The 13,797-nt window shown below is 38.8% G+C and overlaps 1 protein-coding gene and 2 non-coding genes across 4 annotated transcripts in view; all 3 read left to right on the top strand.

Annotated features, from left to right (window-relative positions):
• Positions 1–196: 196 nt before the first annotated feature.
• On the top strand, positions 197–268 carry trnap-agg (transfer RNA proline (anticodon AGG)). Its single transcript has one exon. It is a non-coding gene; the product is annotated as a tRNA-Pro (tRNA).
• Positions 269–694: 426 nt separating this feature from the next.
• On the top strand, positions 695–766 carry trnap-agg (transfer RNA proline (anticodon AGG)). Its single transcript has one exon. It is a non-coding gene; the product is annotated as a tRNA-Pro (tRNA).
• A 638-nt stretch (positions 767–1,404) lies between these two features.
• Positions 1,405–13,797, top strand: part of bbs9 (Bardet-Biedl syndrome 9) — a 174,548-nt gene continuing 162,155 nt past the window's right edge. For both annotated transcript variants that reach the window (XM_087848408.1, XM_087848407.1), the window contains exons 1-5: positions 1,405–1,440; positions 3,072–3,190; positions 4,227–4,377; positions 8,146–8,210; positions 8,589–8,702. In XM_087848408.1, coding sequence (XP_087704534.1) covers positions 1,409–1,440; positions 3,072–3,190; positions 4,227–4,377; positions 8,146–8,210; positions 8,589–8,702 — 481 coding nt within the window. In that variant the 5' untranslated portion in view covers positions 1,405–1,408. The remainder of the gene's footprint in view (positions 1,441–3,071; positions 3,191–4,226; positions 4,378–8,145; positions 8,211–8,588; positions 8,703–13,797) is intronic.

The following is a 13,797-nucleotide window of genomic DNA, read 5'->3' as shown; positions in this document are numbered from 1 at the left end:
AATGTTTAAGAATATGGACTATTCATTTTGACAATTGCACATCAGAAGGACTTCATGATTTAGCCGGTGTATCACAAGACGTCCTGCAGATGGCGGCAGTGGACAAGGAGTGGATTAACTGTGGGATGCAATTTAAAGTTTATCAACGTGGCATCTTTGAATCCCAGAAATTGTTGTGTTCACATAAAGGAGTCGTGGCTCGTTGGTCTAGGGGTATGATTCTCGCTTAGGGTGCGAGAGGTCCCGGGTTCAAATCCCGGACGAGCCCATATTTTGTTAGAAACTAATTTTTGTTGTATTTGAAGGGGCATAAACTATAAAGTACAAATAGTGGACATCTGGAATCATATTTAATTTTCCTTTAGTGGGTCAATACAGAATTACTACTCTGTCAGACTGAGTCAATGGATAGCCAAATGCAAACCATTACAATGCTTTTCCTGCAATGTTATTATGTGATATATGTCGATAAAGAAAATAAAGATATGTACTGATATACAGTACTTGCAATACTTGCTTATGCTGACATAAAGATGAAAAAAAGTCACTTGGATAAGTGACGAAACGTTTCTCCCACTGAAAACGCGACGTGCAGATGTACAGAATCATTTTGGTCACATTGAATATGCAAATCAAATAACAGCAATGATAACACGTGTGCGTCAGAATCGGCTAGGCTCATGTATGGTTATATGGCTCGTTGGTCTAGGGGTATGATTCTCGCTTAGGGTGCGAGAGGTCCCGGGTTCAAATCCCGGACGAGCCCTCCCTTTTTAAGCGAATCCTACTTCTAACCTCCCACATTTAGAAAGTGTAATGAATCTCCCGAGATACACTAATGGTTTAAGTGCACTCTACAACAGTTCCTTGGTTAACAAACTAAATACCCTACCTACTGCACATATGTCACTGTCATAAAATTTACAGGTTTTATCTCTATCAATATACAAATGAAAATAAAATAAACAACACATTATATATATAAAATTATTATTATTAAAAGGAAATAATTATTAAAACGAAATAATGAAAAAAATATCAATAATGATAGGAACAGCACCATTAGAATTCTGATTTAAATCTGTGACAGATGCCACAGCCACGGAGATGGTGGCAGAAGAATAATCACCATCTAAAAAACCTATCTAAAAGTTTTAAAAACATTGCTTTTGTCCAAATTTAATGAAGTTTAAAGGTTTTTTCACATTTGATTTGTGATTCGAAATACAGAGTGATTAAACAGAGTTAAAATAAATAATGCTTTAAAAAATACTCCCCATGGAGTTGCCCAAAGACGTTTGAGTGAGATTTTTTTGGTCCTCTAAAAAACTCGTTTTCCCAAACACCACCCCCTTGTATTTCCGTTCATGCGCACTAACCCCCGGCTTCTCTGCTAAGCGTCAGTGCCATGACAACAGGACGATGGCTGCAAGCAAGAGGGTGAGAAATGTGATGTTTGTGTGACCGAGAAGTAACGAATCTTCGACATTTTTTGGACTAGGTCATTCCTTTGAAGGTAAGAGGTAACCGGAATAATAACAAAGGCATTTTGTTATCAAATGAGAAACCGTGAAAACAGCAGCGACCCTGTTTCTGATCTGCTAGCGTGTAACTAGGGAACTTGAAGGGCTAGCTAATTAGCCGGCTAAGCTACAGTTAATTCAGCCGGCTTGAGTGTAATTGCAGGGTAATTCACCTGTGCAGGTTCACAACGACTTAAAACCGTTCTTGAATTTGTGTCACTAACTTTACTGTTTTTAACGTACAAATATGGAGACTGTTGTTGCCCAAACAAGAGTCCTTATGGGTGTGAAGCAATAAATCTACAATTGAATAGCTATTACAAAAGTCTAAAATCCAAGAGCTTTCAAAGTTTAATATCAGCCGACGACTAGAACAATAAATTTACTTCTTGATTTATTTTTCCTTTCTATTCTTTGAGTGTTGGACTGACTCTCTACTGTAGCATTTAACTCGAGAAAGATCCTATTTTCTCTTAATATTTATAGGCATTGTGCACACATTTAAGACTCCAAAATACGTGGAACTAAGTCCGAAATTAGGGAAACCATTGGAAATGATGGGCTAAAATTATGTTTCCCATTCCACTTTTATTTGTCTGATATATGCACATAATTTAAAGTCTCATTCACAAAAACAAAAAAACCCACAATTGCCTAACAAAGGGTTTAACGTTTCTCGGTTTTTATTTTTAAAAAATAACTCATCTATTCTGAAAACATTACTTAAGGAACGTCAAAATATATTTAAAGCTAATTGATCTAAGCTGGAGACATTGATGAGCAATAGACTGCCCCAAGCAAAACCAGTAAATTAGCACAAAGCCATGCAAATAGTCACAGGATGATACTGTAAGTTATTCTGAACATAGAGTAATACTGATCAGATTCTTAACCTTTTAAACCTTGCTTTTTATGCAATGACTCTGCAATGTATTCCTTCCTGCATGGCAGTGCACTCTGAATAGGTCGGATTCTCTTTGTATGGATTATCTGTCCTTTCCACCTGCTCAGCACTTAGCAAGTAGAAAAGCTGCTTGCCCCCAACTATACACCTCCTTATTCCCCCCTCTGTGCTCACACGCAATCCTGAGGTCACGTGACTGGCTCCCTTCTCTGCCATTGGCTGTAGTTGTAAGCGTTATGTTCAGAGCACTAGGGCTTCCTGGGGTAGTGGGTCAAGCTGTCACTATGCAAATGGCTCAAGGCAAGCCATTTATGAAGGCAAATAGATGGTGGATTGATTTTGTGAATAAGTAGTCCTTAACCCTTCTTTATACTTGCTGTGGTGATGCTTTTAACATTTCTGTTGTTCTACCTAGAGCTGCTCAGTGAACAGGAGTTAATGCTGTAAAAAGTTAATGCCTTGTAGGTGCATACTCTGCTCTGTCTCTTTGCTCATCTTTCTATCTTAAATGTTTTTGTACCTATAGTTATTCAGTTATACAGAGAAAGTCATTACCTGGACATTAACTGGACATTTTGTGGTTATTTTTTTTGTTCACAGCATCTAATCCTTCACTTCTTCTGTGTTCCTCTCTGGTCAAATAGAGGCAGCATGTCTCTGTTCAAGGCACGTGATTGGTGGTCAGCAACACTTGGCGAAGGGGAGGAGTTTGACCAGGGATGCCTGTGTGTTGGAGACGTGGACAACAGTGGCACTGGACACGGTCAGTGTGTTGTGAGGAACTGATACACTAGCCATCCCATTTATCTATCTTTCTTAGTACGTCACTTCTAGTTTATTCTGTCAGGATAGAAACACATTAAGTTAAATGTGTCTACTGGATATAATTTGTGTGTACACACTTACTACTAGATTTCTGCCAACTGAAGCTTTAAACTGTTATTATTAAATTTAATTGTGATTGTCGGCAACCTGAACTAGATTTTCTTCTTATTGTTTCAGAGTCTAAGACTAAATTGCCCATAGGTGTGAATGCGGGAGTGAATGTGAGTGCGAATGGTTGTCTGTCCCTGTGTGTTAGCCTTGTGACAGACTGGCGACCTGTCCAGGGTGTACCCTGCCTCTCGCTCTATGACAGCTGGGATAGGCTCCAGCCCCCCGTGACCCTGAAAAGGATAAGCAGAAGCGAATGGATGGATGGATGGATGTTTCAGAGTCCTGAATTATCTTTATTTATCTTGGTGAAGGCTCCCAGTTTAGTCCTTTGTGTGAACAACACTTTAGTTCCTCTCCTTTTAAATGAACTCTCTTCTTATTGGCTGCCCTTCTCCATCCAAAAGCACAAAAGTGAGAGAGGTGTGCACCTGAGATGGCCATAATATGGACACCTGCTGTTACTGACTATCTGAAATTTGAGCTTTTGACTCATAGATAGCGGCACTCATGGCCCTTCAAAGTCACCTCACTATTTGAAGCTTAGGACAAAAAAAAGCAAAAGCATAAAATATCCCATTTAGATATCCTCAAAGTAGCCAAAACACAGAAGCATGGGAGCATAAATAAAACCCTTCTCATTTTGATTTGCAGTTCAACTCTGCATTATAATATGTGTTGATAAACTGTATTTTTTTCAAGCTGGTTGAAAGAAGAGCTGATGGTAACACTGCTTGAGCCACTGGACCTCTTTTCTTTGGAGTATGTCAGCCAAACTCCAAAATAATGAAAGTTAGACTGCTACCAATGATTAATAACCTCTTTTCTCTCTGCTGTTTCCCCTCTTTGTGATGATAAATTTGCAGACAAAGTTGTAGTGGGAAGTTACATGGGGATGCTGCGAATCTTCTCCCCGCATGCGAGTAAGACTAGTGAAGGAGGTCAAGCTGATGCCCAGCTGCTTGAAGTTCAGCTTCAAAATGCCATCATCCAAGTCGAACTGGGCAAGTTTGTTTCGTAAGTATGCAAATCTAACCCACAAACAGTGGACAAGCATACCAGAAACATATGACAATGTACTGTAGTCATTGCTGGTTCTTTCTCTAAATTAAGCTCTTTTCCCCTTTTTGAGTCAAAGTTTTGTTAACATTTCTTTTCAGTTTGTCTGAATGAAACTAAAATGGATTTGGTCTTTAGTGTCACTCCTGATAAGTCAAGTCAAATCACCACAGCCTTGTGTTCTAACACTAGGACCATTGATTATGTTGCTAATCTCCCTGCACCTTATCTCCTGCCTTCTTGTCTGCCTTCCACCATGTCAGGCCTTGACCATTGTGGTGGTGTTGTGTAGGACAAATTGATATAAGCACTCCCACTCACAGTCTCACAAAAGCGCTGTCTCACAAATTACAGATTTGCTCTTTTAAACGGACAGAAGCAGGCAGAAAGAGTTTGTGGACAGTAGATGTTAATGCAAACATCAAATCTTTTTAAACCATCTTGCTTCTGATTGGTTGCCTCTCACAAAAAGGTTGAAACAAGGGTTTGGTGGGGCTTGCTCTAAACACATGCTCTAAAAGCTTTAACTTGAAACATGTATGTCCTCAATCCAGCTTCGCAGAGAGCATACATTCACAGAGCATTGCTTGATGGTACAAAATAGAAATGACATTTAGTGTTTCATGTCCACTTTAAATACATCCACTCTCACTGACATCATACCGAGCTGACATGCTTGATTTGAAGCATTTAAATCAATCGGAAATCTGAGCTTTTAGATCATTCTTGCAAATATGTGTGTTTGATGTGAGCCATTCCAGCAATCACTGCAGATTTAGGCAAAGCGAGACGGGTCTTTTTGAAAAGTAACCAGTCTTATATTTGCATTGTCTTTGGTGGCTGAACAGGTCAGAGGTCACAGTTAGAGAGGATACTGTGCAGTTGATAGAGCTTTAGGAACTGAAACAGGATGCACAGAGGAGCTGCCCTGTAATTGAATGTTCAGTGTCATCTGTTACATATGTGTGCCTTTCTGCAGTAATGAATCACAGGGCTTTCTTGAACTCTGTGTCATGACCTCATGTGAATTATAAGCATTCATAGTATAGCCTGTAATAAAGCCTTACTTTAAAATGCTGGGCAGAAATAACCATTTGTAGCTTAATGCTCTGCTTTTTCATTCATAGAAAAAAGCATCCCTTCTGTTACTTACAACCACATTAACATCTTTTTCCACTGCAAAGTATGCTAACCTCAAACCAAGATTGCCAGGAGTTTCTCTCCCGACTCATGATTTACATGATCTATCAGTGGCCCAAACATAGTTGTGCTTATAATGTCAGGCTAACCACTGAGTTTCTAGCATATTTTTAAAACCCAGGGCCACTTCCAGCGATGTTAGTGCATTGCTGGATACTACGAGTCAGTCAAGTGTAATGTGCAGATGTGTCCAGGAAAAAAACACTTGTTTTGAAGAGACATTGATCAGGTTTCAAAACTATTTAAATGTGGAAAGGAGGATAAAAGCAATTATGGGGGATAGGGCAGTGTTGATTATAGATATAGGATTATTGTGGTAATTATTCAGAGCTGGAAAAAAAGGAACAAAAGGAAATTAAAGCAGGACTATAAAGATTTTGAAGGATTGAATATCTCAGATTTTCTATTATATATGTGATTGAAAAGTTGAAGGTATGACTAAAACACACGCTTACTTGATTTAAAGCTACATTAAAAAAAACTTCAAATAAATGACTTAACAAATTCACTCCTTCTCAGGCTCCATGCCTTTTTAATCCATGACGGTTAATCAAGTGAGATAAGAAAACCTCGACAAATGAAGAGAAAGTGAGGGACCTTTAACTGCTTGTAATTACAATTTGTAGACCCTACTTTTAATTTTTGCTAGATGTGTTCTTTGTGAAATATTCTTAAGTGTTCAAATATAGATGGTTAGTGTAAATGTTTTTTTTAATTCCAACTTGAAGGGCTCCAGACAATGACTTATTGCAGTGTGGACCAATTTTTACTTGATGTAGCTGCAACCCCCCCCAAATCAAAACACTAGAGATACAGTCATTGTCATTGAAAGGTACTGGTAACATTTGGCATGGTTTGCAAATCTTAGTTTTATCCCAGCAAATCCAAAAGTGCTGTACCTGGGACGGCAGGTCACAAGACAATGTGGAAAAGGTAGGTGAGACAGAAAGCAAAGTCAAATAATGTTTTCTGACTCTAGTGATTGTGGAAATTCTTTGGATAAGACATAAAAGAAGAACATGCACTGTGTAAATATAGTAAAATGTTGCCCTAAGTGCTCAAAACATTACAAGCAGCATGTGGCACAGACTCTTAAGGGAGTTTTGTAGTTCCCATAAATCAGCTGCTGTACAGCTCATGCAGTAATGTCACCACCATGACAATTTAGTCCTGAACCATGAAAGAAACTAGAGATGCATATAATATGTGTAGTATTTCGGACTCATTGTTTACTGTAGTAAATACACAGTAAAATCCAAACCTTCATTTATCTGTTAAAATAATCAAGGACTTGAATCTGTCTGTGAAATTGATGCTGCCTTTCTTTAACATTAATCTCAACATTAATACCACACATTGCCTCGCTGCGGCTGCACAGGAACGTCCTGGAATGGAAGGTTTCTGGGAAAAGCTGTGGTCTGTCTCGAAGGCTTCCCACATCATCACACTGGGAGCAGAATCCAACTAAATCAGTCTGTTTGGAAGACGTTGTGTTTAGTTACCTGCGGTTTTGCGGCACAGCATTTTTCAGAGACTGGTGGGACATTTTGGACGCTGGCCTTGATAGCAAAGCACGTTGTAAATATTGTCGGGGCAGACCGAGGTGGGCAGATGGTGAAAGGTTTTGTTTTCTTGGTTTTCTAAGAAAGAGGGAAAGCTTGTGGGTTTTCAGTTTTCTAGTTCCTTGTTGTTGTTCTCTCAGCAAACATAACTGCAGTGGTTGAAACTTAGTAAGACACATTTGTTCTCAGTCCAGAAAGCGGACACATTCCGTCTCAGTGGTTTTGCGGCAAGGTAAATAAGTGAAAAATCTAGGATCAGCATCACTGGAACATCATCTACACCTAAACCATAACCAATGTTAAAAAAATGCACCAGCTGTTGCAGTAATTATTTTAGACGAATGAGAGAGAATAAGAGTGGATGCCACCCTTGAGCTAAGAACATGGATTCAGCCACAGTGGCAGGAAGCATCTGCAATGCTGGTGTCTGAGAAAGAAACTATCTTTACCAGCTGCAGGGCCGCAGTTCTAGTGCTATTCTAGTGTAGTGATTTTAGCTGTTATTTGGCTTATAACTAGGTGGTCTTGTTTTATAATTGTGGATTTTTAGAGGTATCCATCCATAATAATCAACATGGGGTCCTGTTAAGCTGTAAAGGACATTACCCAAATGCACCACTGCACAACACAGGAAATAATTCCTCTCCATCGAATGCACAGTACACCCTTTTGGACATGCTTTACAGTGCAAATCACAAAGTTTTACAGTTTAGAGTAAAATGTCAATCATATATATTTAATATTCAGGATATTTATAATTGAGCTATTTGTATCTATTAGAGCAATTTTTTATATTATGTAACTTTGTAATATATTGTATCTTTGGTTAAATTTGGTTCAGTATCTTGGAGTAACTGTAACACATAATTTCACACAAAGTATTCTGATTCTGATAAAAGTGTTTTAGTTTTGTAGGTTATCGTATTATTGAACTGCTTTAGTACTTCCTTTGCTGTCTTTTCAGGTGTTCAGAGCTTCTTCACTTGGCTGTTCTCCACCCTAGAAAGCTGTCAGTCTACTCTGTTTCAGGTAAAATCTATATAAACAGGGTTTTCATTATTTATGTTTAGTAAATGGACTGATATTTATAAGATGCTTTTCTACGCTACGGAGCACTCAAAGCACTTACATTACAAACCACATTCATACACAGATTGTTTTCTGCACTTTAAGTTCCCTATATCGTTCACACTCACATGCTTATGGATGCCTTATGGCTAATTTGAGGTCCAGTATCTTGCCCTTCACCATGCAGACTGGAGAACATGAACCACTGATCTTCAAATCCCAAACTACCTGCTAAGCCACAGGCACCCATTTTGGGATCAGTTTTCACTTTTAAAGGTGTCATTATATCTTCTCTTAATTGAAGTTGGGTTTTTTTGTGTTTTTTTTAACCTTATGCAGGCACTGCAGGGAACGTGGAGCATGGTGACCAGTACCAGCTCAAGTTGGTTTATGAGCATAACCTGCAAAGAACAGCCTGCAACATGACTTACGGCACCTTTGGAGGAGTCACGGGTACACTAAATTCACTTTTTTCATAATATTGTTTTAAACAAGAGAGATGTAAAGCTGTCCTGGAATCACACAAGAATTTTGGTGCATAATAACTTCTCTTAGTAACAGCTTTCTGACAGCAGTGCCATAAGCCATGCACACACATGTAAGTCATTTATACCAAAGAAAACTTTATGTCCACCAGGAATAGTGGCTGGCTATAAAGGGTACTTTTAGTGCTTTACAAGTTCTGTGTGTCAGCTTTTGTGTGTGGGTTTTTCTTTTGAGTATTTAATAAAGGAAAGTCAAAAGGCTGAGTATAGGCATTTAGTTGTGTTGATTATCATCAACATCAGCGAGGGACCTCGCAAATATATTGACGTGCAAGCGGTGTGCATTAGTGAACATCTGTGCATGTGTCTTGGCATAAGAGGCAATTGGCAGCGCTGGACAAATACATAAAACTATAAAAGTCTATAAGAAGAGTGAAGGAGGAAAAGGGAGAGAAAGAGAGAGGTCATGTAGCTGCGCTCTCTTTAGTCTATTGGGCTTTTGGAAAAACCAAGTAGGGGAAAGCCCTAATGGAGTAAGCATCCAAGAAAAACACACACACACACGCACACACACTGAAACACACACTGAAACACACACACACTCACAGAAACACAGGGAACCCCCTTTAAAGGAGAGAAAATGACATTTCCAAATAAAGCCTGTATTGTCAAGGTGTGTGTGTGAACAGAGAGCTTGCCAGACTCTGTGGCCTGGCATGATGAATCCGTCATTCACTTCATGTTTAGAGAGCCTGTCTGTCTGTCTGTGTGCAAGTGCTCATCTGAGTGTGTATTTGATTGATAGAAAGAACAGTGTGGGCTAATTAAAACCAAAACCAATACCTTGGCCTGTACTGAGTGCACGTGTGTAGGACATACAACAAACCAATAACTCTGACTGTGTCCACGTGTTTTCTGGTTTCCCCACACTGTGCAGGATGCGTTTCAGATGTCAGCTGAGCTCTCATGTAAACTTGTGTTCTTTCACCCATGCTCTCTACTGTCGCCAAGTGCTTCCTCATACGGCAACTTGTGATCTCTGGGGTTCTTGCAGTCTAAAATGGCATGAGGTAGCTGATTGTTGTGAAGTAGTGTGGTGTAAATAAAACTGGGTCCATGTCCAAGTTTGACATCTATGTACCTAAATGTTTTAGCGATCCTTACTTGTGACCAAAAATAGACACGCATTCCCGACCATTTGACCTTAAACTTTATAACCACAAGTAAATGTTTTAACCCAATGCTGTTTCCTAACCTAAATCTCTGGTTAACCCCTAAACCAAGTCTTATCCCTTAAACAGCCCTTGACCGGAAACTCGGTAAACACAGAAAACCATACAAGCAGACTAGTATTCACTTTACATCTCTAGTCTTTTCCTATAGTGTACACCAGTAGATGGCAGTGCAGGCCCTAGAACTGCTCTTCTATTTCACCTTGATACTGAATGAATGAGGTTCTGTTTTAATTCTTGTATGGGAATTCCCCTTTCCCACCTTTCCCAAGTAAGGAGGTCTGAGTAGAGATTTAGTGCCTTGTTCAAGAACGGCTTCATCAGAATGGTGTGCATGTTTACACATGCTTTATTTTGCAGATAATGGTAATGCTTATTATTCTTTCAAAAAAAAATATTTATTATTTTTTTTTTTTTTACATTTTTAGATAATTTTTAATGCTTTTAAATGTTTATGAGTGTAAGACTATATATATGTGGCAATAATCCTAAAAAATGATTAGAGAAAAATCCCCCAAAATAAATGACATTTGGGGAAATCTGAATCTATTTCGATGTTGCAACTCTTCATCTAAATTCTCGGTTGGCTGCCTGCCTTTTTTTTTAAACCTTGTTTTTGATTATGATTGTTATGGAGGGATTTTTTTTTTTTTTTTTGCATTTTAGATTGGATATAGTAGAAACAGAGGAGAGGGGAAAGGATGATGTGCAACAGAAGTGCTCCCCACTTATTTTGCACTGTTCTGCATTATTTCTGTCTTCTTTGTTTACTGGCGCAGCTGTTTAGTTTTGTAGTCTAAATTATACCAATAACGATCAATGCTTCATTTATAACTGAAGATATTTGTGTTCTGTTTGACTACATACACACAAAAGAGTCTATTTTTATTTCTCTTTTCCTTTTAAAGGGCAGATGAGTTTTTGATCTGTGTGCGTTTTATTGGGAAAAGATGTTCACCGTTTGCTCTTTCCTCACCATTTCACATAGTTTACAAGAAAATGAGCCGATCTCACAGTTGATTGGATGAAACACAAACATACACATATTCGTAATGATTATCTTGCGCGCGCGCACACACACACACACACTGGACAGTATTTTCTGTGTAGTTTTACTGCATAGACAGTGATAGTCACAGCTCTGAGGCAAGAGCAGACTTCTGAAAATGTATTTCTTCCACAGATGCTGTGTGATAAGACTCCATAATACTATAACTATAATAGACAGATTTGGTCACTATGACGTCATCCTTTTTTTGTGGTTGTATTTTGAAACCTTAACATTTGCTTGTGTTGTGGAAGTGTTCTGGAGTATTCTGGAGCCACAACTAACCATATTTTGATGAGAATTAATTTGGTGGCATGTTACCAACTAACAATAGAAAGCTTGGATAGTAAGCTGCATGCATACACTGTAAGGAATAAACGCCCTACACAGATATCTTGGTAAATTTGTGCTAAGTAACACACTACTGCAATATTAAAAATGTATCAAAACAGATACACAGACTTCCTGGTGATTCTGTACCACACAGCAATCCATTTTAATTATGAGATAATTCTCTTAAAATGCCCAACAAGCCACCAACAGCACAAATTTAGTGGAGAGTTCCAGCTCATTAAGGACATTTAGCAGAGTTGAGGACTAGCAGAAACCAATTGCTTTTGGCTGCCTGCCTGGGGACAGACCTGTCAGTCAAAGTGGCCATGCCCCTTAAATCCAATTTCTAGATGGAGGAGTTATAATAAGGTTCATCCACGTTAAAGCTGTTGTGAAGGAAGTAAACTTATGTAGTGGCCTAAAACATTTTATCACCAGTCTGTATGAATGCTTTTTAAGGCTGTAAAGTTGGTCATTTTAACATTGGAGTTTACAGGTACTCACTCACTTTTGTAGCCAGCCTCAAGTGGCCACTAGAGGTACTGCAGTTTTGGCACATACATGTGGGTTCATTTGTCACCCGTGGAGGTTGCTGCTTGGTTTGGATATGGAAACTAGTGTGTGTGCGTGTGGGAGTGTTTTTGCAAGTCGTGTCTGCTGTTACACGTGAGTGTGTGTGCGTGTGTGTGGGTTTGCATGTATCGGTCTATAATAGCACCCATTTAGCAGTGCTGTAGGCACTGTAATAGCAGCTCTGTATTAATACTACTCTAATAGCTGGGCTGCCATTTGGTTTGGGTCACTTTCAGGCCACACACTTACAGTCAAAGTATAGACTGGTCTTACACACACACACACACACACACACACACACACACACACACAGATATGTGTATATATATGTATGTATGTATGTATGTATGTATACATGTATGTATGTATATATATATATATATATATATATATGCACATATAATCACACACAGATGCATGCACACACATGTTGTGGTCCCCGAACCAGCACATTCACATGTACCTACAGACTTTCCCTCTTTCTCTCACACTCTCACATTTTCTCTCTCATATTTACACAGAGGCGAGGTGCTGCCCACAGCAGTGTGCGGCCAGCCTCTGTGCTTTGTTGGCTGCTCTGTGTGCTTGTTCAACAAGTCTTATTAATGACACTAATACAGGCCTGTTTCCTCCACTGTGTCTGAGCAGTGGCTCTCATACTGGGCTCTTTGACACACTATACCTGGCCGTGGGCGTGTGAAATTACATTTGGACAGTTGCTGTTATGAAACAGCTTGGCTCTCGTTTTCACTCTGTATTTCTTATTATTGATGATACAGAGTCATGTCAGGCTGTGCTGAGTGTCTGTTGTTTTGACCCTTGAGCTGCCTTTGAGGGTCGGAAATGACATCCAGAAACCTGACAAATCGGTGAAGTGTTTGTCTGAGACAGGTCTTTACCTCAGCCTGTTCACACAGTCTTGGTCTGCTTCGAGTAGAACAATGACTTAAGAAACCAAAATGACTTTGATCATTTCAATGCTGTTGTCTTTTTTTCCCTTTTATAATGCAGTAACCTGTTCCCAAATCTGATTTGTTGGCTGATGGATTTCAATAATGCAGTAGGTTGTGAAAATATTTTAGCAGTTTATTTTTTTGTTTTACTCTCTCATGATAATATCCAGCTAGTATCTTGAACATCCGATAGTATCTGTTATTGTTGCGGGAGAAAAGGTGATGTAAAATTTTCCAGAAAAATTTCCTTGAGTGATTGATTGAATTTATATTATAACATACTTAATTGAAAATTTGTATTTTTCAAATAGTCATTATTTAAGTCCGTACTGTAGGTTAGACTAAGTGCATATATTGTTAGTGATTTCTTTTAATCTATAAAAAATACACAAAATATTCCTCTTTAGGAAAATTTCAAGGAAATAAAATTTATAAAACCAGAAGTCATTTTCAAAGAAATCTTAGTGACCTTTATAAAATGTTATACTGTATGATATTTTCACACCAACAGAAGAAGTTGCCTACCACAGCATACCATTTTGGATGGTACAGCATTTGTTGACATTACTATTCATTCTAACGGAAGTTTTCATCTCACAGGCCTAGAGACCAGTTGGTAACCCAGAGGCAAAATGCTTGGTGTGTGGTTGATCGAGGTTGCTAGCTATCACCAGGTGAAATCTGTCTCAAAGAGGGTGTCAAAAACCTCCTTTTGATTCCTTTAGTCACTAGCAAATTGTTTTGTTTGCCCATAATTTGCATGAAAGACACTGAGTTGCCTGCAAACACTTACTTTCATACTCAAATCGGAAACCGAGAATGTTTCCCTCAAAAGTAAAAGCTTTGCCTTTTGAAATGTGTTGGTTCCAGTGAAAAGGCACAACTGTTTCTTCAAATGCAAACTCTCTACATTCCCAGGTTGCA

The sequence above is a fragment of the Neolamprologus brichardi genome, chromosome 11, assembly GCF_056152115.1.
Source record: "Neolamprologus brichardi isolate AB-2024 chromosome 11, ASM5615211v1, whole genome shotgun sequence".
NCBI lineage: Eukaryota > Metazoa > Chordata > Actinopteri > Cichliformes > Cichlidae > Neolamprologus > Neolamprologus brichardi.
This window is presented reverse-complemented; position numbering and strand designations above follow the sequence as displayed.